General features: G+C 43.2%; 1 protein-coding gene across 1 annotated transcript; it reads right to left on the reverse strand.

Annotated features, from left to right (window-relative positions):
- Nucleotides 1–3689: 3689 nt before the first annotated feature.
- Nucleotides 3690–19789, reverse strand: cntnap1 (contactin associated protein 1). Its single transcript, XM_061090426.1, has 24 exons — nt 19729–19789; nt 15059–15160; nt 13954–14147; nt 13528–13681; nt 12990–13193; nt 12434–12618; nt 12194–12343; nt 11826–12087; nt 11295–11444; nt 11033–11207; nt 10563–10669; nt 10315–10437; nt 9764–9964; nt 9175–9331; nt 8968–9095; nt 8721–8894; nt 8411–8629; nt 8078–8317; nt 7755–7994; nt 7522–7649; nt 7025–7118; nt 6706–6936; nt 6571–6615; nt 3690–3889 (listed from the first exon to the last, which is right to left on the reverse strand). Exons 1-24 carry the CDS (start codon nt 19787–19789, stop codon nt 3690–3692), a joined length of 3924 nt encoding a protein of 1307 aa, XP_060946409.1.
- Between the last annotated feature and the right edge of the window lie 7103 nt (nt 19790–26892).

Below are 26892 nucleotides of genomic sequence, written 5' to 3' on the forward strand. Positions count from 1 at the left end.
CTGCAAGGCTTAAACAATGGGAAAAACTAAAAGTTTGACCAAATATTCAAGTCCCCCACATGTGAATGTAAAATATCATTTATCATTTTGTCTTTTTTTTTTTTATATATATACGTCCAGATTTGTTATCCGCTCCCTTCTTCATTTGTGAAACATTAATTCCCACTTTGAAATGAGATCTTTGTCAACAGAGATGAACAAAATGGAGTTTACTGAAATGTACAGTGTATGCCTATAAAAATAAAACTTTAACTTTATACATTAAGACACGCTGCCCTTGTCCTTTTTGTGTGTTGGTCCAAAAGCATCTCACCGAAAAGTAGTAATAGAGTGAATTCCTCCCTCAAGGCCCAAGAATCGATCTGGCTGCACCGAATTGCTCAACCTCATTTGTGGCTGTAACATGCCTGAATTTCTTTCATCAAGATCCTTCAACTCTTCCCTTAAAAATAGGTGAAACTGTCTCACACCTTATCTCACACACAATGTTAAACAAAGTTTCATGGAAATCCGTTCAGAAATCTTTGCGGAATCCCCGTGACAAACAAACAAAGCAAAAACACACAAGCAGTTTCCTTCAAGCTTCTTTTATTTAGGTGACAGATTGGCTTTGCCTTGATTTACACAGTCATGGTCATTTACAGTGAGAGTTTTTACAAAACTAAAATCGAGCGCACTGCAGAACAGAAAAACTCCTAAATGTCCGTGTGATCACAAACACAACTGTAGTCATTGTTTCTGGTACTCGCTGCAGAAGGATTCAGTTTGACGGTGCAGAGGAATCGAACCTTCCTTCTCTCCTCACTCACACATGATATCACTATGAACCGGTACCTGCTGATTTATTAGTGTCAATAAGTCATTTTCATAGGTACTAGAATTTATAGCGTTAAAAGTGACATGCAAATCATTACATTTTATTAACTAAGCCCAATTTAACTTTAGGCTATGCCACTTTGAATATAGTATATAATTTTTTATTCGTATTTCCTGATGCTAATCTTTGTTTAATTTGAAACTCAATGAAGCACAAGACAGTACTGAATAGATGGCTTTTTTAATACATCTATTTAAGGGTTCTGCAGATACCCTGTTTGAGCTAACAACTTCATGCTGGTGTGCTCCCTCTACTGGCCATTTGATCTCCACTTTCACCCACACCCTTGCCTCCATTATGAGGAAGCAGGCCCTGCACGCCTCAGCAGAGACCCACTGTGTTTGAAATCTCACACAACAGACGTCCGATACCTGAAGGAGCCACGCTGAGCTATATCTACTACTGATGGTGCACAACAGTAAGTGGTTGGTTGGCATCAGTGCACATTTGTTGTTGTTGTTTGGACGAGTCACTGTGACTTCAGTTAGGTGTATCTTGGTGGACACAATGAACAAACACCTACACACTCAGTCAGTCACACACACACACACACACACACGCACACGCTCCAGGGACCACGCATGAATTACAAAGTGAGTTGCAATGAAGTAACACCGATATAAGCTGAATGTTTATAGTCCGTTTACCAGTGAATACAGTGAGGTGAATACATTTACAGAATACATGAGTTGGCTCTTACCTAATAGGCGACAAAGCGTGTGTGAGCCAAGTTCATTGGTTTGGTTTTGCACCGGGTATGAACGTTTGACCGGCGATTGTCCATATAACAAACAAAAAAACACTTCTTTGCATCGATCAGAAGACAAAACATGTTCACTCTATCTGCTCACTCCTCGTTGCCATTCGTCTTTCTCACAGCACATTCTCCAAAAATATAGCCTGGGAATTCCAAATCTATGTATACATTTTCATACATTATCAGCTGTACATCCTGTAGCTGTACAATTATTTATTTTTTTATTTAGCACAGCCCCGCTAGTCTGCAACAGAATAAAACCAACCGGTTGTCTTTGAGGAGTTTTAGTTCCTGCAGAGAACAAGTACTGTACTTTCTTTATCCTGAGCTTTACTTTCAGTGCTAAAGCAGCCTCACTGTCTGCTCGTACATTACAGAGTCAAAGGATCTACATTCAAATACCTCCCTTCATCTGAATTCACCTTGTTTGGTATAAACCGTAGGAATAAAAAAAGTCGCTTGACACAATTATATTCATAGATTCACATATACACTCGTAACATCCTATGTGCTATTGTGCATCTGCAAAACAAACAAGAGACGGTAACATCATTGCTCTACGTATACATAGCTGATATGTTGCAAATGTATTCCTTTTTTGTTTTTTTACATACACAATAGTGCATTTGCATGTAAGTTGCGTTGCAGTGAGTGATGATAGCCCTAAGCTTCTGTTGCACCACACGTCAAACGAAAATTCATCCTAGCAGAGAAGAAAATTTGATTTGGACGATAAGAAGAGTTTTGAACTTTCCACTGAAAGCAGCTAAACAAGCAGCCGGCCACTGTCGTGCAGCGTTTTGAAAAAAATATTCAAGCAGTGTGAGTAAGATTAGCATTTACATCTGTGTGGTCCTCTGTACATATGTTTAAAGTGTGTGTTTGGGTGGATCCTTCTCCGCCTGGCAACAGGGAGCAGCTGTTACCTGAAAGAGGCTGAAAAGGGTTTGAGAGAAGACTTGATCCTTTTGACGTCCAACGCTCTGTAGCACCGAGCTACTGGCAGCTTGAGCCGCGATAAGAGCAGCAAGTAAGACAGAAAGAGTGAAGACTTGAATAATTAGGTCGCTGTGTCCCCCTGGTGAGCTTCGTCCCACTGACTTTTGTTTCATGTCTGCAGTACACCAACAGTCCTTCACATCTGAAGGTGCTGTATCTTCACCATTCATCTCCGAGGCCCTGTGTCTGAGAAGGTGAGTATACTGTGATCGGCTAAGCTGCTATCTACTGACACTATGGCAAGTCTGAAACCGCTTCACATGTGCCATTCAGTATAGGTAATGCACTGTTATAGGCTGCAATACAACAAATAGAAGCGTATACACCTTTTACAATCTTTATACGTATGATCTCAATGCTAAACATCTCAAAGCTCCATGCTTGTTGGTTTGCTGTCTCCTCGGTTTGTTGTTTTTGTTCGATAACAATGTTTTATTTGATTTGGATTGTTTTTTTGTTTTTTTGTTTGACGTGCTGGTTAAGTGCACCAGCTCTCAGATGTGCCCGGAGCTCGTTCCCCAGCCGGATTATGAGCAACAGTGTCAAAAATGGCTCAATGAGAGATTGTCATCCAAAGGTATTTTATAGATAGCAATAAATGTGCGCTGCAAGATATCGGTGGTTTTGACCGGTCTCAGAAATGGCTCGGAAAAGAAAGCGATCCGTAAAAACCTGAATGACTTCAAACTGATGTTCGAAACTGTAAATAAACGTCCCTCAAAATCCTTTTCCCACAGTGTCTGATCTGAACCCGATCTGAAAAAGTTATTGAGGATACTTCAGATCACGCTTGCTCAGATGGGCCACTTCATTTCGGGGCTTGATTTAACTTTGAACCCTGCAAAACTAGAACTGACCAAAACTACATAAAGAGCACCAGGCATCAGATTCCAATCAACCGGGGAATGGAACACAGAAAAAACAAAGGAAATAAAATTAGAAAAATCAACACAGGTATCCGTGGTTCTTGTAGGTGCTATTTCCCTCTGATCGACCCCACCCCACCCCCCCAAACCCCAGTCAAACCCCGCCCGCTGCCCCACAGGTCCTGTGATGCTAGTCACTCCTGAAATCCTCATCAATTTCCGGCAGGTGCTTCTTCTCTCTCCGCAGGGTGTCGGTCAGCGGCCTGGAGCTGCTGGGAGACTCCAGGTTCTTGGGTTCGTTGGTGAGGTAGCTGCCCTTCTGCTGATACGTGTACACGTAGATGCTGTACAGGCCAGCGAAGAGCAGCAGCAGCGCCAGGATGACGATGACTGAAAGGTAAAAATAGCACAGTCACAGTAAATCTGCGAAACAATGAGGGAGAGAGCTGAAAACTGATGAGGGGGGTGGGCTCTGTTTGATTGGAGGTCTACCGCTGTGTAGTTACTATATCAGCCAAAGTTGTATGGGGAGAATTTAGGTCTTGCATTATCTATAAGGACGATATAATAACCCAAGAACTAAGAAAGTATTAACTTCTCTGAATTGAGTCCACATTGCACACAGAATTGTCAAATCAGATTTAAGACTCCTGACTGAGGGACATCTGTTGTGTCTCATATCCCTCCCTCTATCCATGTGTCCTGTCTTTCTCTACACTGCCTGTCAAATGAAGGCAAATAATGATCCTTAAAAACCAAAAGAAATACATAATCATAAGACACAAACTCTATCAGGGTGCAGATCTAAGATGGGCAGGCCAGCTATTCAATATTGTTGGTGCACAGGGGTTCAGAGCCGGCTTTCAGGAAATGAAGGATATTGGTGCCTTGTGATCTAAGAGGTCTGCTGCCTTTCTAAATGGAGAGCATTATCTGATATATACTGCAGAGCCGGCCCATTAAGACCTTCATAAACCAAGGAGCGTCTGTAAGAGGCAGGCTGCAAATGGAGATTTCTGGGAACTGGAGGGATCTTTTTCGTTCTGGGTTGTACATTTTTAGCCAGAAGGTTCACCAAGAGGGAATTGCAGTAATCCAGCATGTTTATGGCAAATGCGTACATGGGCTTATTGCATGACATATAGATGATAAACCCTTGTGATGCTACTAAAGTGAATGGTCAAAGGTCAAATCAGTGTCCAAAATGAGTCCTGGATTTGTGTTGTGGTCTCTTCTTCCACAGCACATCTGTACCTGAGCTCTGGCGCTCACATATGCAACATGATTGCTTAGCGGCTCGAGCCAGCGCCCCACAGCTAAAGACTCCGCCCTTGGCCCCTCGTTCTTTCTCAGCGGCACCCCTGGCATTTGCTTTTGTTTTCTCTTGCAGTCCAAAGACATAACTCAGGTGAACGGGAGACATTAAACTGCCTGAAGGCGTGTGTGCTTGTTTACCAGTCAGAGTGTAATAGACCTGCAAAATATCCCAGTGTTTTTGTAACCTTTCTACCAATGCTGTCAAAGGCTTCTACCCCTCAGGGTCATACCCTCAATAAATGGGTGTAGAGAATATATAAATAAAACATCTGATGTGAACCTATTATAGTGTTTACACCGTTATTTAATATGATATTGTCAAAGGCCAAATAAAGTTTTATAAATAGGTTCGGTTTCTCAGTCATAACCATTTCATCATGAGGTCTCTATCAACACTGGACCATTGTCATGATGCGTGAACACCGCTCTAATCTTTAATGACACGCTGATGTCCTGCATTAGCATAATATCTCTGAAGCCGAATGATCTATTAAGCTGGAGCATGCATCAATCATGAACAGTAAGCTGGGCCCACATGCAGACTAAATATAGCTGATCCGGTAAAGGTCTCAGACAGGGACTGTGTCTGCCGCACTCTAATCCTGAAACTCCAGTCTCCTGCTCATGGGGGGACCTGCTCTCATTTTCTCCTTCATAACTCATACTGCCCTGCCGCCCGTTCATCTGGTCTCAGCACTCTACATGTCCCCTTGTAATAAGATAGTTTTATAGAAATCTATAGGTACTGTGTCATATCAAAGTGATTCATAGCATCAGAGTGTATGGACATATTGTCATCTATGATGATACAGTTAGTACCATTGATTATGCTGGTGCAATATAAATCTGAATTTATGTGTTTACATATAAACATGTTTTAATTTTTCACTGCAGACTGTCAAATTAGATTTACTTCAATCTCGTTGAAATATACCTTTAGAAATGTGTACTGATATAGCAAATGTACTCCTTGTAAATTATGTATGGTAAACAATTATAAGAAATATACAAAATATACATAATAATATACTGTATTCTAATATAATAATACAATAGAAAAATACAAAGAAAAGATAGAGATTAAAGACAAATAAATATAATTGGGAATCCTGCAGTAAAAAACAAAAAAACTGATTTTGATTTGCTATGTTAATGGTAGGCTACATATCATTGTAGGTGACAATATGTCCATATTAAGCCTCATTTCCGTTATCACCACAATAAAAACACAATGACAAAAGATAATTGATTTGACTATCTCTATTATTAGCTCACATATTTATATCAAAGGTCTATAGGTACATTTTCTTGTGCTCATTAAACTAAACTTAAATTAAAAAAAAGTCTGACTACACCTGAATGGAATCAATTATAATTTTCAGTGGGATAACATTAGCATTAGAAATGTTTCTTCTTTTTAGCTTTTTTGTGCCACATGTAATAAATTGAGACTGCTGTCAGATGCTTGAATAAACACTTAAAAGCCCACGTTGGAAACCGACAACCCAGTTCTGATTTAGGATTAGAGGATTTTAGGAAAAGAGGGAACAGGAATTTCAAACGTCTGATTTGTGTCATCTGGGACAGTGAGTGAAACTGAAATGAGGGGAGAGGAGCAGTGCTCCAAAATAAACTGGATTAACTGCTAAATGTCACATTACTGGACTAAACGAGATAGACATGCAACATTTGACTGGATAATGTCTGAATAAGGAGAGTGTATCATAGGAGTACATGGTAAAATGGAATCTTACCTGTTAGCCAAAACAGGCCTAGGTCATCGTGGATATAAAAATACTCTGAAAGAAAAGAGATATATGCAGATAATACAGAAAAATACTCTTCTCTTCATGGTTTTATAAATAATGATTCCATAGATATTAACTCACCTATGCTGGTAAACCAGGGGTCTGCCTCCCACGGTACATAACCAAAGACAGGAGGGAAGGCGCCACAGTTGGACTCAGAGACATATCCTTGTGTCGTCACTGGAGGGTCGGTTTCATTGGGGCGGAAGAAGGCCTTTAAAGGGGCGTAGACGTTGTACCTCACCCCGGAGATGCAACCTATGAAGCCTGGAGCATTATGCCTCTGTATCTCATAGTCGATGTCACCGACCTCTGGAGGAGCGGACACAAAGGGGTTCAATAAGAGTTTCTATTTTAACGATGCAAGATGAATACACTACATGTCAAGTAGGGTCATTACCCATCACTCTGCCCAGGAACATGGACTTTGGAGAGTCAAACCTGGCGTCCTCCACTACGGTTATCTTTTCAACTATGGGCTCCATGTAATCCACCTGCGGGCAAAGTACAATAACTCATATACTCCATCATTACAGGGAAGGCCATAATACAAAAAAAAACAATTGACAAAAGTGTATATTTGGAGGTGAGCAATTACACAGCTGTAGAAATTTGTCTGAATTTCATTCTAGATATTGGGTATAAAGTAGCTGATATCTAGATAAATAATCTTATCATCCAACTCTAACTCTCATATCACATTTTCTAATTACTAATATTAAAGGTGTGAAACTATATTCTTGTTTCAATTCTTGCATCACAGTTTTTCTGTAATTTAATGAAAATATGTATTTGGTAGACAGGTGCACAACTGTGTGTACTTTTTCTAGACATCGAATATGATTCAACATGAAGTGCAGATCAGGTTCATACAGTAACAGCAGTGAGAGCACGGACCTGTGTTTTGATGGTTCGGTTGTGTCTGGTTAGGTTCACGTAGTGGGGGTATCCGTCTGCCAGGTTTCGGTGAGTCAGCTGGTACTTGTGAGTTATGAGCCCCAGCCTATACCTCAGATCTACACTGCCTGTGGGGAGAGACACAACAAAATGCATCAACAACACATCCTTCACCTGAATTTCTTACTTATTACATCAGAAATACACTTCTGTTTTATCTGAGCCTCTCCTACCGTCTGTCTTTAGGATGATAGCAATGTAGTCCTGAACGAAGGAGCTGATGTAGAGCAAGACCGCTGGAGTGTGGACGGTGCTGAAGCTGAACTCGATGTCATCCGCTGTGTCGTTGTAGCCAAGGCTGAAGTTGTCGTAGTGCGGGTCGATCCAGTTGGCCCACGCCGCCTCGTCTGTTATAGGCTTCTTTCGAATGTTGTACTTCAACCACGAGCCGAGTTCAAAGTAGGCTCCGATGTCTTAAAAGAGGTTATTGCAGAGTTATAGATCTGCATCTGTTTCAAAGCATGGATGCACATGAGAGGAAGGTGTCTGAACTCACCTCTATGGCAGTAGAAACCATCGAAGGCTGTGTTGTTACAGTCACAAGTGTAGGACGCGTAACCCTCAATACACTGTCCACAGTTTCGACATGGTATGGTGGCATTGAGACACTGTCCTGTACAGTTCCTCCTTATACCCTGTTCTTCGTTTACTTTGCCCTCTAGATCCAGAGGAATGCCGTTCATCCGTAGCCCTCGAAGACAGCCCAGGAACGGTCTCTGGGTGCGGTTGGCTGAACCTAATCAAAGAATACTCATATCAGTGATTATTCCTCTTAAATCAAAGTTTAGAGGACCAAATAAATCTTCAGAAGGCTGCCAAATTCACTTACCTACTAAGAGAGGATGGGTAAACTTCATGGAGATGAAGGTCTGGCCTGGGAAACGTTTCACAGCCCATGGTTGATAATCAACCTTGATCCTGGCCAGCTTCACGTTGAGCTCAGCCTGAACAAAGTGCCACTCGTTGTCATTGAGTCCAATCGGGGAGTGTAGGGTCACGTTAAGGATGCCGTCGCCAACCATGAATATGAATGCAAGGTTTTGGGTTGCTGGAAAAGGAAAGTGGTTAAAGTGAGAAAGAAAGAATGATTTTGGCTGTGTGAGGAGACAAGTTTCCTGCTAACAGGTGCGTCAACTCACTGTTGAGCTCGATCCGTATGAAGTTTCGAAGGTGTTCGTCAGAGTTCTCCAAGAAGACACAGTGGTCACGATAGGTTTTGAAGTGGAAGGAGATGTCAGCGCTGGTTCCAGGTTTGAACGTTGGGAAGGTGATGTAGGTGGGCTTGGTGAAGGAGATGGTATTCCAGATGTTTTCTGTGGTAGACATTAAAATCCGTATAAAGAAATACAACTACCAGCCCTCCAAAAACGCTGATTTTAAACTCACTGTCGCCATGGCAGCGGAGGGGCCCAACAGTGAACTGTGCTTTGGATCCTGTCCTGTTGGTGTCCCCGACCACCACTCTCCTCACAGGCAGATGGTCCCTAAAGTCCAGGTAGCCCTTGTCTGAGTACCTGCCAAGCCACAGTGAGGACGTTAAACCATCAGTGTCACAGATACATAATAAACCTGCTAAATGTGTCCGTCTCTCACCATTGTCTATAGTCAGCATCACAGTTGCATTGGAACTTGGAGTCGATGCACGTTTGATTGATGGAACATCCACACTTTTGGACCTCTCTGAACGTCCCACCCCAGTAATAGTGACTCACGTTGTTGCGACCAATCCAGTATCCAAAAGGTCTTCCACCTATTTTGAAAAGATAATTGTGTTAGTGTGTCATTCAAGTGTTGTGTCTTCCTTGTCGTTCACTACCAACACAACTAGAACAGCACTCAGTAGAGCGCATAGACCTCCACAAAGGCCCAGCAGTCCCATTAAATTCAATCCAGCTTCAAATCACCAAATTTCACACACATATTAGTCCCATAAATACGCCTGATTCTGTTTTCATTTAGACCCATTAACTGTTCCACGGAAAATCTGTGCAAATGTAAAAACATCTCATATTGTTAAAGAAACTTAAAAGAAAAATCCTGAATCAACATCAACCAAACTAACATTTATTATTTATCCATTCTAGGGCCATGTCCCATCCTTCCACAAAGTTTTGTGGAAATGTGTTCAGCCAACAAGGGGTGAGAACCTAACCTCTTTGGCGGAGGTATTAGTCCTACTTACTTTGGGTGTTAAGACGGGACTTGTAGCAGGAGTAGTCGATCCACTGCTCACAGTACAGGGAGGTGTTGGCCAGAGCAGTCACGTCGTCCCAGGAGGCATTCCAGTAGTTGACATTTCCTATGTACGGCTGATCTATGGAACTCCCAGAAACCTTGGTACCATCCACTCGGTCATGCATGATCACCGTCCAGGATTTATAAGCTGTCCACAATACGAATAGGTGGAAAGAATGAAAACTTAAAAGGAGGAAAAGCTATTTAATCTTGGTAAAGAATGTCCAAAAGCTTCGGCACTACCTCAGAAAAAGTATAAGAGATTGACTTTTCTTTATATTCTAACATACACACACAGAGAGAAACAACTGGACCTTTCTTTTTTGATGTCCCGTTTTTTAATTTCCCTTGACACTCCTGCACACATTCCTCATCTCAGCGACATTATAACCTGACGTCTTGCTTTCCAACTTTTAATTTACAACCCACAGACGTTCTGGCTCATACTGAATACATTGCTGTGAAGCTGTACTTTATCTCGTGACACATCTTGCTTACAGTTCATTTTGCAGTACACCTCAAATGGCTTCAGCGGTCCACTGAGATCAGGATCGATGGTGTAGTTTCCAGACCAATACTTGCCGCTGAGCCTGTAGGCCTCGCACGACTCTTTATAAACAGCTGTTTGAGGAGAGAGAGATTTTCAATTTGTTATTATTAGGGAGGGAAACATTTCACGGATCGGGTGTAATTAACTGTGAAGAAATAGTTATATATCAATGATACGAGGAGCGTCCGGCACTTACACATGTGACACACTTCTCCTTTATAGCCTGTGTTCTCACAGAGGCAAATGAAATCATCCCAGGACTGGATGCATCTGCCTTCATGCTCACATGGATTTGGAGTACATCTGTGAACAGAAGAAGATATTTATAGTGAGAAGTCTTTTTATATTTCGAAAAAGATATTATATTTCTTGCTTGCGTTCACATTCTTTTTTCAAACATTTATATTTCTTGTTAAAAGACAGGGTTCATGAGAAGAAACTTACTGTCACGTGATGAATCCTATCAGCATTAATGTCTTTTTACCTTTGTACTTTGACAACTCGATAAATACAATATAAGGATAATGAAAAATCTAAGAAGTGTATGTGTTTCTGCAAGAACACAGTATTTGGCTACTTGCACTGCGGTATTTTCTTTCTTATGCAACTTTCAGTCATGCTTGCCACGCTGTAGGCAGATACTCAGAGTCAAGTAGTGTTTCCTACCTGTCAGTGATGCCACATGTTCCCAACAGCAGCTCAGCATAGCGCCCCCACTGTCTTTGCAGAACCATATCAATATCCAGCTGTTCGTTGTCTATGAAGATGTGCTGCATGCAGCCATGGAAGCGGTTTAGCTTGGTCTCACACTTCCTTATTGTATTATTGGTCTTTGGACAACCTGAGTTCAGGAAAGCAAAGGAATGTAACTCTACAGATTTGGAGAATGATATATTAGTGACAGCACATGATCAGGTGGACATCACACCTCCAAAAAAGTAGCGATCCCCAGTCCGAATTGTGAAAGGGTTGGTGATCTTCAGTGGAGAGCCCTCCTCCTCATCAATGGTGAGGGTCATTAAGTTGTCCCTGGCAGCCAAATCCACTGTATGCCAGTAACCATCATTCAGCCGGTATCCTAGAGATGGAGGAAAGGCTTGTCATGCAGTGGTTCTACTATGAGAGACATACACAATATACAACATTCATCTTGCGATGATTGTCCACCAAACCCTGTCCTAAAACAGGTTTGTCCAATCATTGCCCATCAAACTTATCGGGGCATGGCAGTCTATCACGCTTTGAATTTCTGCGATGCTAAATGTTGCTGATGCAGAGCTGGAGTTTCTCTAGCTATTTGTACCTACTTCTGTCTGAAATCGTAGACTCAGAAAAAAATATTTCTCATTGCTGACATGCCTTCTGAAAACGGAAAGTCTAATAGTGTTTCCCAAAGCCTATGACTTTCAATCTTCCAAAACCTTTTCTGTTAAATCTGACACGACTCCACAATCTCTACCTGCAGCAAACTGGAGTTTCTTCTTTCCTGGCTGAAATATGGTGACGTTGATCTGTCCCTCACTCAGACCCAGCTCAAGGGCACCCAGGTCATCAGCGAAGCGCGTGAACATGAGCAGCCCCGTGTAGTCCCAGGAGCGGAACTTGAACTTGACGAACATGCGAGGCCTCCGGAAGAAGCCCGGCACCTGCAGGAAGTTGTTGGGCCCGGCAAAGGTCATCGGTTTGAGGAGAATGTCGCGGCAGGCAAAGTGCATCTTTTTCTGAGGGCAAGAAAGAAAAATAATTGATTTTGTTGAAAACATTTCCATTGGTCGTGATTCTGTTGGGACCATGAAGCAGGTCAAGTTATGGTTTGTAAAGATCGACCTTTCTCGGTATTTGGATGTCCTCTTCTTCTCTCTTGGCCTTGTCAATGATGTTGATGTTATTAATGAAGACGTTCTCCAGGCAGCCCCGGAAATTTGGTGTGGTGGGGAGGTGAGGCAGGTTTGGCTCTATTACGCCGCCTACATAGAGCTAAGCGGTATTAACACAGTCAGTTACCCTCATTAACGCAGATCCATATTTCATAATTATTGTCAGTATAATGAATTGATGCCGAGTTACCTTTGTATCAAGATCCAGGTGGGTGAACTCTCCATTACAGATGGCTGTAACTGTCTGACTGTCCACTGTGAAGTTCACCTGTCTGCCATAGCGCTTGATGGTGACGTAGTGCCAGTGGAGGTTATCAAGGAGGCTGCCAGCGGTCAGTGTTGTTCGACCACTTACTTTGTGCACAACACTGCTTCCTAGAAAACATAGGGCAGAGACACAAATGCTTAGAGCAGCTCCAAGTAACTAAATGTAAAAGTGAGAGAAAATACTGCAGGACTCCAGCCAACCACATAGCCAGCAATATAGATTTTTGGATTGAGAGACGCCTGAGTCTTTCCAAGATTGATGCCATTGTCATATAGGCCATTCTTTCCTTTATCCGCAAGTCCCTTCGATAAATTCTAACTATAAGGGTGTCCCCTGTGTGGCTTAGAAAAAGAGGGGCAGACCAAATCCGTCTGGTCTGGGAATTTTTCTCTCTCTCTTTCATTTCCTGTCTACAAAGCCTGCCCAAAACACTGGAAAACATTTCTCAATTGCTCAAAAAAAGCGAGCGGTGCCGTACCGAGGCTGATGTGCAGGTAGAGACGGCCTCTCTTCAGCTCCAGGGTGAACAGGTCTCCCTGAATCCCCTCGCTGTGCAGCAGCAGACCGTCCTGCTCCAGCGTCTTGAAGTTGATGGCGATGTGGTCGTGCAACGTGCGGGACCTCTTCTCTGGGTACAAGTAGACCACCGATTCATCCCCATTGTACTGTAGTACGTACGAATCTGAAACAAGGGGGGACATTTGCAAAGATATAGTCAAGATTTCCTGAATAACCACAGATGTCAAATATTGCTCATATTGTTTTAAGTATGAGAATTATCAGTTTATATGTATGCTCATTTCGCATTTTAGCAATTATCTAAAATAATCTTGCACAATTTAGCTAGATTATGATTCAGGTGACACGGCTCTGTTTATTTTTTTACCCTGGAACTTACTGGGCCTCATTTGACATGTGGGTGTAGCAGCATATTGTCAACTATGATTAATCACTGGGATTGCTAATGTCCCCAGATCTGAATTCAGCAGCAGTATATCACTGTCAGTCATATTTACCATATGGGCAGCCAAACAGCTCCAGCCTCACGCCGATCTTCCCTCCGTCCTCTGTGTTCCACGCCAGAGGCAGCAGACGGATGTGTTTAGCGGTGAATGCGTAATGGAAGACATTCCTCTTCACCTGATAATAATTCCAGTTTCCAGGCATCGTCTGCAAACAGATGACACGGGGAAAAAGAGGAGAGAGATTTACTGAGTCACTGCAGTGGTGTTCACATCTTATTAAGGGACTGGAGATGAACTGATGATGAGATTAGCTTTGTCAGTGTAGAGGGAGATAATAGACTGTGCTGCCTGTGTGTCTAAGCCACGCAGTGACAATAACTGTAAATGTAGATTCAACTATAAAGATTATGTTTTTGACTGGTTAATCCTGGACTCATCCCACCCCCACCACAACCATTCTGGATTAGTGACACCCACAGAGTTCCCGCCGTTCATGATGTACGGTGTCCAGGCATCCGGTCGGTCTCCGTACAGCAGTGAGTACTTGGTGACCCAGTCGTAGGAGTTGAAGATCCCCTGGGTGGCGATGGCCATCAGTCGGTACTTCCTGCCCAGGTCAACCTGCAGCCATGGCTGCCGGTCCCTGGGGGATGGCGACCAGCCGCTGCTGCCTGGAGGAGAAGAAAGAGGAGCGCTTGATTCCAGGGTGATGGATACAATTGGATGGCCATGAAATCCTGAGCAAACCAAATGTGACATTAACTGAACTTATGGCAGCCATTTTTGACCTTGAGTTAATTTGGAGTGGATTCAGCTAATGAGCAGGTAAAACTGGAACTGGACAAGCACTTACAATTAACTAGACAATGCAGCTTAACAGCCAACGGTTCATGTTTTTCTTAATTTAGACCCAAACTCTCAACCCCAAGCAGAGATGAGAGAATGCTGCAGAGGTCTGGTGAGTTCCCTCGCCTCCAGGTTGTTTGTATTTTCACACTTGTTGTCTCTCTTGTTAACAGACTAACAGTTCTCCAGAGGACCTGTGGACAGACTTTGATGTGTTTGTGTGATGCTCAACAGGTATTAGGGCCAGGGCTGGGCAATATGGCCAAAGAAATGTAATCAAATGATATCCGTAATTATCACAATTGATTTCACATTATTTTTTCTTTTAAGTTTGAAGACTCATTTCCCCCTCTAAGGGAAAGTTGTGATTTTGAACTCTTCTTTAAGAGCACTTGATAAACAACAAAACATTTTACAAATCTTAGACGGATCAATATTTCAACATATATTGTACAGTTGTGATTGCTGTTGAAACAAAATGATATTGTGATAATTATTGATATTGTTTTATTACTCAACCCTATTAATGACTCACCAAGTGTGATGTACAGAAATTGCAAGTTTAATATTATTCAAACACAAGTGAATCAAATAATGTTCCAGTACCATGAACCTGGTATTACATGCTGCAATGGTTCATTAATGTAATTGCTACACTTGTCCTTTTCCTGGTATAATAACTGCCCAAGGTAAATGTCGTGAAATGAATGGATGAACTCTACAAGTGAGGACTTACCATACAGTTTGGCAAAATTGGCTGAGTACAGAAAGTTATATCTGGAGGAGGCCAGAAAGGAGGAGGCATAGAGCCCGGAGATCAGTGGATCGACACATTCTCCTGCAGAGACAATCAAAGAAGACGTGAAGGTCAACAGTTATTAAAAGGTTCTTCTCATAATGCAGCGTTCACAACTGGCTTTCATATTGAAAGTATCCAAGTGAGAAAGACTGTGCTGCTGCACAGCCTGATAAGAAAACACCATTAGGAGTTTAATTAGAGGTTACTTGTTCTGTTAGACATCAAATTCAAATTTAGCCAGATCAATCCAATGTAATTAAAAGCGTAGCAAAAAACACTTTGAGGCTTTTTTACTGGTTAAAGTGCCCAGACAATGAGGTAGAAGATTGACACTGAACAGCCTAATGGTACTCAGTAGAGCGCATACCTCCGTCAAGGCCAAACAGTCAGTACATTCAATCAGGCTGCACCAAATTCCATGTACCAGATATCCTTTCACTAAATATGTCTGATTCTCATCAAGATCTTTCCATTATTACCTCGGGAAAAAATTCCTGCAGCCATCACCAATTCACATTTTTGTGGGTTCTTCCCTGACCCATACCACAGCTTTCAAGCAAGTTTCAGAAAGTCTGCTCGGTAGTTTTCAGTTTGTATACACCTGTCGGTGCTTGCATGTCTAAATATGTCTGTGTAATTGGGGGGAGTGGGGAGTTGTTATTCTGTATTTGGTCATGAGACTGATGGGACCATCACCCGTTAAGTGATAACTCACAGCAATTAAACCCTAATTCTCCTGCAGACAAGCGCACAAAGGCCTCACCTCGAGCCGCAAGAGAAACAGTTTACTCATTTTAATGCTGAAGTTTGCTCTTTATCCCCCCCAAGAGATTTAAAATAGAAAGGCTCAAATTTAGATGGATTTGGTTTTGTTGAGGATCAACAAAAATATAGTAATTAGGTAAATGAAAGCAGCTCCAGGCTGAGCCTTTTATATTATCTGTATATACCTCTCCAAATGTTGGGAGGCTGTAATTCCTGTTACAAAAATAGCAGAGTCCATGGAGCACAGGTGGCTTAAAAAACAAAATGTTAGATGCAAACTGCTTTTAGATATATTGAAATGTTGAAACCCTCAGTGACTGTCCAATGCTTTTACTTTGAGAAAATGTCGTCAAGTAGCATCCCTTGGATGTTTCCACTCTGAAACCAGGTGGTGTGTCGGCACTCTGCAGTGATGAACTCGCTGCCCATCTTCTCCTGACTTCTGGCACAACTCCTCCTAACAAGAAGCTCTTTCCCCTGCCTCGTCAAATCCATTACCCCTCCTTCCTCCTCTCCCTTCCAGCTAATCCCAGAGCTGTGAGCATATTCCACACAGCCAGCACCTGGAAACCCCTGCAGCCAAACTCAAGTGGAAATAGCCATGCCTGTGCTGTCCTCTGGCCCCTGCTTTGTTGGCCCGTGCCCTGGTGGCCTTCCTCTCTGAGGCCTCCTCCCATTCCTTTATAAAAGAACTGTCAGTTCAATCAGAATGATCGTCCTCGCCTCCTCGAGCACATATGACTGTGTCACGCCTCAGGCATGTGTGGATGACCTTTTTTCTTCACTCGCCCACATGGAGCAAAATGAAAAGGTACAGCACAGCATGGCATTAAATTTTAAGTATCTTTGCAGAGGAGAAGGAGTCCCGGCGATCAGAGCTGATCCCTACAATGAATGGGGAAGTAGAAAGCTTCCATCCACTGCCTTGCTCTACTTTAAATGTCTCATGAAACATACAGTATGTGAGCCATTATACAGCAATGGTACACCATTTCCTGCTTCATCTGGAAAAAAGGCGAGTGAGAAACGTAGGCACGTGTTTTTGTCACCTTTCACTTTCAAGGGCAGTCGGATGGAAGAAAGCTGCTGAGCAAGTGAAATTTGACCTTGACTTTCTGTGCCAGTCTCAACGTCTTCTTCATACACAAATCCCTGGGATAGAGCTGCTGATCAATACCGGATGTCATGCTGCATCATTCCATCAGTGCACTGCGGTGCCTCCCCATGTGATCCGCTGCTCAAACGGCCATTCAAACAAAACAATATCTGGCAGCATATTTTGCTACTAATAGCTTCAAATGAATTGTTTTGATTAGAAGGGGAGCTATCTGACTTCCAATGTGAGGAGCAGCTTTATCCCAGACTGCAGGTTACCTCAGGCTAACCGGCTCCTCAGCTCCTCCTCATGGTAAATCTGTCACGCACTCTGCACCCCCCCCAATTCATCGTCTCGCTTCCTTTCCCCTCACTCTGGCTCCTCTCTCTCTTTTTTATCTCCATCCAAACTCCGGAAACCATCCCTTCTTTTTTTTTAGCTCCCTGCATCCTCCATATTCTCTCTCCCCGTCATAGGGCTATTTTTTACTTCTTTCTTCTCTTTTCCTCTCTGTGCCTCTCTCTCCCCAAGTGGGCGTTGTCATGTCCCAGTCGCCAAATTCTACCTGAAGTGTGCGCACAGAGCGTCCTCTTCACCTCTCTACTTGTGATCCAGCCTCCAACCCCCCTCCCTTCACTGCGCCACACAGAGAAACCTCTCTCTCCATTTATCATTAAGGAGGCTGTGGTTGTGCGCGGCACTTGCATCACTCCTGCTGAATCATCAGTCTGCTGCATGTGTAGGCTGCTCTGTCTGGGCTGACACATCAGTACTGCGGGTTGCATACAGTATGCAGAGGGGCGCCTTCTCCGGCTGTCACGTGCCTGTGACGCGTAGCTCCAAAGGATTCTGACACCATCCCTGCATGTGTGCAGTTCAGCTGAATGCACCAAAAATAATGTTTTTTTTAAAAAAAACACTGCAACAGAACATAAGGGAAGTGAAATATAGCATGCTCTATTGAGGAGAGTTCATTAAATTATTCATACCCTGGGCAGTGCACCACAGTGGGTGGTGCACTGCCCAGGATAAAAACCCCAAACTATACAGCATATCACAATCAGGTTTATATTTGGATCTCAAACAGCAGCATGCTAATGGCGCTGCACAGAATAACACTCCCCTCATGCTAATGGTGTCAATCCAGTCAGTCCCCTGCTGCCTGCTCACCATGACAGAAGGAACAAGGCATAAACTTGAGATTTATTCATAAGCAACACACCCTGCTCAAGCACACACACACAACTTATTGTGAGTGGATCTCAGCCCCACCCCAGGCTGGGTCACAGTGCTCTGGGACTCGAGGCTTCTTTTTAACTGACATTGCTCTTTTGTGCACATTCATCCAGTGTGTATGTATATATATATATAAATATATATAAGCATCCGCGAGCATCTCTCGAAAGCAAATCCCACAGGCCACAACTTAGTGCTTTAATCCAATGAGGATCCAAACCCCTACTTGAGTGCATGCAGTTATATATACATGTCAATCCTCTACAGATCACTTCCCAGAAATCTCTAACAGAGCTTTTAGAAACCAGCAGAAGTAATGGTCATATTAGAAACTATATATTGTAGTATTGTATATAATAGTAATTATGTATATTAAATAAAAAGCAGTCCTGACAACAGCTTAAAATAAACAGAAAGCAGAATTGGCCTATAGTAATGTGGATCTATTTATATAAACAGCCAGAGCCCAAAACTGTTCAGCCTTTGCATCACTAAAACACAGGTCAGGTTCCCCTGGCCTAACGATCCTCAGGGTTAAGTGACGTGTGCAATTCACACTCCATCAAGAATCTGACAATCCAAACTATCCAGAAGTCACATGATGCCCCACCCCTCATCTCTGATCCTCCTCTGAAGTCTAAACTAATGAGTCACGCCCTGCACAATGTGGGGCTATAGTTAACAGTGGAGATCTTCTGAGGGTCATCCTGACACCCCCATCACCTGGAGCTCATCGGTATGCATGGAACATTTTGGGTTAGATTGCCACCCCCAAACCCCAAAACACAGCTCCCATCTCGAAATCCACCTCAAGATCTGCCATGCGCTTCGTGTGCAGGATGCAGGAGCTCCGTGGACAGGTGATGCGGACACAGCCACCCCCCCCCCCTTTCCAAAAAAAAGTACTGCAGTGGGCTGGTCCCGGTCAGGACGCGGAGCCCTTTACGCCCGATTGTCACTTTGAAAACGTGTGGGTTTTTTTTGGCATCACCCACAACAGTAACACACACTATCACTGCACCCGTGGAGATGATCACATTTTACAGAGATGACACCGTGGGGGGGTGTGAAGGCGTGCGGTGCAGGAACTTGCACGCCGGCTCCCAGGCAGCACTGCAATGCAGCGAGTGCAGCGCGGCGCACGGTGCGCACTTTCCGCAGGAGCGACGCGGTTTCCCTCCCACACTTTTTCCGCCTGATCCCGCTCCGATAAAACGCTTCTCTGCGATTCGAACATCCCAAAGCTGAACAGTGCCATTGGAACGATCTGTGCGTGGAGACCCATGCCCGGGTTGATCGTGTTGCCCTTCAAACATCCCAACACCCCCCCCCCAGGATACATTTCTATACCCTCCAGTGTTATTTCCCACTTATTATACCGAATGCAACTTTTTCCTCATCCATACACGATCACAGGCTGACTAATCTGACCAGAATGCATGTATATATATAACCGTTGAAATAACATAGGAATAACACACATGAAGAATGACTGTTTCTCGGGACTTACGTGTGGAGCAATGTTGAAAACCCAAAATCAAGAGGCATATGCTCAGTATTTTGCAAGTCATCCTTGACTTATAGACACGTTTCTCCGCATATGCGACAGTTAATGAGGCCGTCGGTTGTTCCGCAGCATCCTCTCACCCCCCCTCTTGGCCCAACTTTAACTCGCGCAGCTCCAACTCCTCTTCCCGGGATCTCGGGCAGCCTCCACCGGGGCGGGGACGCGCATCGGATGCTGCTGGTGCTGATGCTGCGCCGAGAACGCGCAAATCTTGCCTGGGTATTTCTCGAAACAGTTGGATTCACATGTGTGCCGTGCGCCGCTGTGGCTCCTGCGTGGTCTCATCCAGCATAGAAGGCTATACGTCTGGCTGAGTGCTCTTACACAGGGACAGGTGGGAGTGGAGGATTTTGTTGCACAGGAGACTGGATGAGAGGAGGAAGAAAAAAAACTTTTCACATCCGCTGCAGATTGGTTGTTTTTCCCCCCAGAAAAGTAAGACTCTTTTGAGGTGGTGTGCAGATTCCAAACAAGTCAGCAGCAATAATCTTCCTGGGTTGTTAGTGGACAAACATATTCAGGATATTCCTCTCCTCTTCTTCGCTGGCATCTCTTATGTATCCTCCTCTGGTACAGTTCTCATGGCTTAGGAGGGGGGTCCTCGAGAAGTCTTTCCCTCCAGGAGATCTGAATTTATCCCCTGAAATAGATCAGGAGTCCTTAGTATCCTCTATCAGCAGCAGAACCACAGAGAACAGCAGTCACAGCAGACTGCTCAGCTCAGCTGGCCGAGCCTGTGACCTTGTGCAGGTACACAGTTCAAACCAATGCACACACAATGACGTCCAGAGCAGAACAGGATGAGGGTGCCAGCTGTGCCTGTACCCAGTCTCATCCCTGCACACACACAAACAGGGGATGGAGGCGGGGTGAAACTGAGGCAGTGGGGGATTTATGGCAAAGGGTGGCACATTGACCACAAAATAAAAAGGCTTTGGGATTAAGAATTGGGTTTATGGGACGTCAGTGTGTCAGCGATGATGTGAGATTGAATGCCCGAGGCCAGTGTGGGATTTACTATGTTTTCAATCAAATCAGATTGTCCGTTTGTAAGCTCCCTGCCACTGGTTTTCCTCCTGGAATCTCATTGAATATCTGCAGATAGGAGACAATGGAATAGGAGATGGAATCTGCGAGGAGAAGGGGCTGCAGAGGTGGTCTGTTCTGCAGAAATATGTATTATATATATATATATATATAGGTACAGGTATAATGATGCTGTAAATCACAGCAGAAACATACATTTCTTGTTTTGTGTTCCTGAGAGATTGTCTTATTGATATTTTGCACTAATCTTCAATACTCGAGAATGAGGCCTAAACAAAACACAGTGGCCTTTACAGGTGTATAATTATCTAACACTTCTTCAATGGTTTCTCTTTACTTTTTGAAGTTTTGAAGTTCAACAGCTTCACCACAACACAGCATCAAGTTTTACATTCACTCTTTTATGAATCAGAGAGAGAAAATAGAGATTTTTGTTTTGCTTTCATGTCGTTTCTCTGTGAAACTCTGAGAGAGCGTCAGAGTGAAAGCGCTCTAACCTACACAGCACATGGTACTTGGTGCATGGTTCATGGGACACGATAACACACAGACGCTCTCCCTCCCACACATCTGCACCTTGTTTATAACTGTGAGGATTGTTATTAGGCTGGATTGCCATCTGTCTCCCTGTCCCTGACCTTTTACATTTGACCTTATAGTAACCATGGAGACCTAATACAATCCAGTTGGGGGTTAAACTACTCATCTGGATAAAACAACACACAGGCTCAGTGATAAACTGATTAATAGGACAAGAGCGATCCCGGACATAATTTCCAGCAAATGTGATTCAAGCTTAAAATAACCTCACTCACATTTAGTTTTGTTGGCACCATGTCATTGTAATATTTAAATCCTCTGGTTTTTGTATGGCAGTGGGTTGGAACAATGCCACTTCAATAAATACAATAAAATATGATTTATTTTAATACCGCATATGAAAATATATATAGATAATATTTATAAAATGTATTTGAAGTAAGCACAAATAAGAAATAATGTGGAACAACACTGCCAAATTTACTTAACTATTACTTTGGGTCATGAGTACAACTGTTTTATGTGTCACTATTATTTTGATAATTTGTAATAAATACTATTGCTTTTATTATTGCTACTGTTTTAATAAAAAAAACGTCTTTGTTTTCTCTATTCTGTAAAGCAGCCTTTAATAATATTATTAATAGTAGTGGTAGTATATGTCACCTTTTTGGGAAATAGTAAGATCATATATTGAAATATTCAGCAATAATTAGGTCGTAACATCATATTTAAATTTGATCAAATATTAATGTTAAGAGTTATTTTTTACACATTGAAGTAATGTGTTTTCTTTCATTATTTCATATGAAGTATATAATTTGCAGGTGAAGCTTGTTGTCTTACTGCAACTGACCACTAGATGTCAGATGAAGCTCAGACTTGAATATGATCACATTAGACATCATGGCAGCCTGAGTGATGTGAGTGAATGTTGTGCACATCGCCCCCACAATCTATTCCTCACCTTAACTTTATAATGCATGCTCCCAAAAATACATTAAACCCTGAAATACTGTTATGAATGAATGAGCAAATAATCGAGTCAGAAAAGTCAATATATCACATCATCTTCATCAGTTAAACAGAGAAAGCTGTAAGGTGTGCACAGATATACATTTCCCTTCACACCTTTTTTTTTTGTTCCACTTTCAACTCACTTGAACACAAAAAGACGAATGCCGCAAAGGTCATTCTCACCCTGTCTCTGTCAAATTTCTTAAAAAACACACACACGTGCCAGACAAAGAACAGGTGGAGGCTCATGGTGGCCTACTTTCTCACAGGGATCTTTTTTTTGTATCAGATTGTACTTTGGTCTGCCCCCATTGGCACTGTGTGTATTTTCCATAGGGGTGCCACCGTATGCTGCATTGGACATGTGCTGAGAGTACAAGCCTGAAAACACACACACACACACACACACACACACACACAGACACACACAGTTCTCACAAGTAGACATGCACCATCAAAACCCACAACCATGGGCACACAAACACAGGCCTACCTATAAACATGGGTCAAGTCATGACTCAAGCCCAGATGTTTCCACATGATAGTTTTGCTGATCTGTCATCATGGGTGAGTGCAACCTGTCATGAAGATGGATTGTTCAGGTTGGCGTGATGAGCACCGGCTTCTTTTTGTGTATCAGATATCACAAACACAAAACAGAAATTAGTTCTGCTGACGGTTGCTGGTTTGAAAATGTGCATCAGAAAAAGTTGAGAATTCAGCAAGATCGTGTTCTATCCGGAATCAAGGACAGGTGTGTATATTGGCCGTCACCTAAGGGAACCCAGTGTCCCTGGGGGGGGTGAGCTGCTGTAAACAGGCCTGTTAAAACAGCTTGCTCCTAGGTGTCCTTACCTCCTGCTGGCGAGGGCCAATCCCAGCTGAAAAGAAGCCCAGCGGGGGATGCAGCGTCCCCCCCCCGCTGTGAGCTCAATCGGTGTGTCCAGGACAGCTGCTGCAACCTGTTCGACCACTCAAAGATCTGAGTGGACTCACTAACCAGCTTAGTTTAGAACACAGATCGGGGGTGAAGTAAATGTTTAGATAATCAAGTGATAGCAACTTTGGATGAGTATTTTAGGATGAAGGAATAGTTCAGCATTCTATGACATTATCTACTTAAACCAAAATTTCCTGGGGGTGGACCTTCAGCTATGTCTTTGCTTCACAGAATGTAACCAATGTTGTCCATCTCCAGTCGGCTGCCCCTATCCACGACTTTGGGCCCCACAAACCACCAGAATGCAAAACATGGGTACAACGCCAAATTAATTCCAATTCCCTGATATTTGAGCAACAAACGTGTGTGGCTGCGTGCACGGCAAAATTTGGTCACCCCCGACAAAATCTCACTCCAAGGTTTTTTGTAAAGTTGGCAGCTCTGGAAATCTGAAAAATCGATACCCCTCTTGTTTCTGACCCAGCAACTGGCTAGCTTAGCTTAGCACAAATGGGGACATAGCTACTATAGCTAGTGTGGTTCTCTTCAAACGTAACTCAATTTTGTGATTTTTCTTTAATCTGTACCAAAGATGCCATGAAAGCTATACCTAAAAGTGAAGCCAAAGCTTCTCCATTGCCCCCTGGTGGCTGGCTGCAGTATAGATCATAAATCCTGCCTCCTCCATGTTTTTAGATTCAAAAAGGACGGAATTAAAGTTAGAGCCAAATAGATTTTTCTCAAAGATGTTTCTGTTGTTTTAGGAAGCTCTTATCTCACTGGTGTATGTTCAAAGGTTCATTTTTGTCTGATAAGTTTGGTTTTAATTAGTGATTTGATGCTATAAAAATGGGTGATTGATAACTGAGATTGACTCACGATTGGTCGAGCGCATGAATCAGCGCGACTTCACTACCAGATACTACATACGCAAGTTGGCAGCATTCGTCATTGGGATATTTTGGCTTCATTCATGGATCTAGGCGGAAGTGGAGAAGCGTCCTCCATCTTTATTTATGTCTTTGATGTAAACAAAAACTGAAGAATAACAATGACAATGTGCCACTTTGGAGGGACAAACATTTTTTCGCCTGTTCCCATTCTTTGTGCTCAGCTTAGCTAACTGGCTGCTGGTGGTTGGCTTTCAATATTTAACGTACAGACGCGAGTGTGGTATCCACCCTGTCATCTACGTCTACTGTAGAAAGACATGAGGGTAGGTTTTGTTTATGTTCTACGATTCAATGTCTTCATTTCAGCTGCAGAGGTAATTTCTCTGTCCGCGCTCATCATACTCTTTTAAAACAACCGAGGGATGTTTGGGTACACGTCATGACTTTTCTTTCACTGAACCATCTTCAACCGCATACAGGCTCGTTGACAAATACACACGCGCTGGCGTATATATTTCGAAGGTTGGATTTAATTCGCAGAGAAGTGTGCGATGTATGCACGACGAGAGCTTCACAGAGACAACGGCACTGACACCTGCATAAAGTTTAAAGACTGACAACAGCTGCGGCCCGGTGGAGATGCATGGAGCTGAGAGACTTTTGTTTCTAATGTTTGCTGCCAACACACACACTAAACACACACACACGCACACAAAACACACACTGCATTCACGCCCAGAGAGGAAGCGAGAGAGAAGTTCACACATAGGCAGATGCACAGCCAGTGATACACACACACACACACACACACACACACACACACACACGCACACACACCAGTGGGTTGTGTTTCGCTCAGGCAGCAGACAAGCCGCAGTTATTTAGTCTGCCTCCCAGTTTGTTTGCCCACTGTCCTTTTTTTTCTTTTGTTGCTCTGCCTTGGGCTTTGTTTGATGTAAACTGCTAACTGTAGCGAATGACAGTTGCCGGGTGGATGATGAGTGAGGATGAAAAGCATTCACGACAAAGTACGGAGGTGGTCAGGCTGGATAAACAGAAGTCACGTTCGAGGGTTTCTCTCTCAGGACACTGGGAAATAGTCCAATCTGAGCTGAGTAGTTTCCTAGAAGTTCCGCTGACCCCTTCTCCACAGCTCCACTGTGCACATACACACTGAGACATGTAGCTCAACGTGCTCCAACCCTGTGCTTCCCCCTCCCTGGCTCCAGTAAAGCAGATTTGGCAGCGGCGCTACAGAACGGCTTGTCCTCTCAATGCTGAGCTCCACTCAGCTCACAGCCTGCAGGTGGGGTGGGAGTTGAGACATGTGGAGGGCAGAAATGCATGTGGCTAATGGCAGTGAGGCCTATTTATTATAAAAGTTAGAATTGCAGGAAGCGTGGGAACATTTCGCAATGATGTCATACTTCGTGGACTTAGACCAAGACGATAAAACGATCAAATCAGAGTCTCCTCTGCTTCCTCGGGTGATAAAGGAGAGCGGGATCATTAGCGTAGATATGTTCATGATGATTAATCATTAGTGAACGAGCGCAGCCACATGCCAAACATATGTAGGATTTGTGGGGCACAGTGTGTTTGTGCAAGGCCATGTTGCACAGATAGAATGCAGCCCTGCCCCTCTGTGCAGGGTTCATCCGCGCGGCCAAGATCGTTACTTCTGGAAGTCACAGCCACCAGCCTGGATCAAGTCCTGAAAGAAACACGAGACAGAACAACATGCATCGACACACACATGTTTATTTATATAAATAGTGAAGTTCATTTTCTTCAACACACCCAAGTTAAACTAGCTTCTTGTGAGACAATGTTGATCACACGTGCAGAGTGGTGTAAAAAAAAACGTTTCACTATCTAGTGCACATGTGTCTGCATGATGTGGTTATCTTAGATCGAATCACTGATTCATCTCAAAGAATTTCTTATTTCTCTCTTGCTGTCTTATTTCCTCAGAATAACTTTTGAAATCTGAGGCAGAAGGTGTGGACGTGTGGGCGACTGAGAGAAGGTGATATTTCATTAGAAGGCCTTACTCAGGAAAGTTTACAGTACCTTGATTCAAAATTCATTGGGACATTAATTCATAAAGGCTATGAACAAGTACATCAAAAATGCTGTGTAGGCACAAAATCTTTGCTGCATGTTACCTTGTCTGTTGTCCCACTGCAAATGTACAGTAAATATCTCCAGTCTAGGAATCCACCCTGTTAACGATGACTGGTAGACATCCATTATGTGCAGAGTCATATTATGTTTGATTTCCTCATAATGGTAAATGCAGGATCATTTATGAACTAGAACAATTAAATTGTAAAAAAGCTCAAAACAAGATGTGTAATTGTCCAGCCGATCTGCTTCCCATCCATTGTCTCTGGATTTGTGGTTTTCTTGATTCTTGTTTTGAGCGTTCCTGTTTACAGTGGCGCTCGGAGTGAGGAGGAGTGTGACGTTCTGCTTTAGGATGGTTTCCCCTGTAAAGACACCCAGATGCACTCTCGCAAATTAGACCAATGGAGCCGTTCACTCGGTTGTTCTGTGAAGGGCCGCTGCCCAGACTGAGGTAGAGCAGTGGGCACTCTTTCCATATTCAGTAATTATACTGCTTGTACTGCTAAGAGCCGCTCTCAAGGCTGATATCTAAACACAGGA

This window comes from Limanda limanda, chromosome 17 (genome assembly GCF_963576545.1).
Source record: "Limanda limanda chromosome 17, fLimLim1.1, whole genome shotgun sequence".
NCBI classification, from domain to species: domain Eukaryota; kingdom Metazoa; phylum Chordata; class Actinopteri; order Pleuronectiformes; family Pleuronectidae; genus Limanda; species Limanda limanda.

Coding starts and splice junctions, on each gene's coding strand:
- cntnap1 (XM_061090426.1), bottom strand. CDS start 19,789: ATGACTTGCAAAATACTGAGCATATGCCTCTTGATTTTGGGTTTTCAA. Junction 12,088..12,193: donor ACATCCAAATACCGAGAAAG/GTCGATCTTTAC, acceptor TCTTGCCCTCAG/AAAAAGATGCACTTTGCCTG. Junction 11,445..11,825: donor GAAACTCCAGTTTGCTGCAG/GTAGAGATTGTG, acceptor CTCCATCTCTAG/GATACCGGCTGAATGATGGT.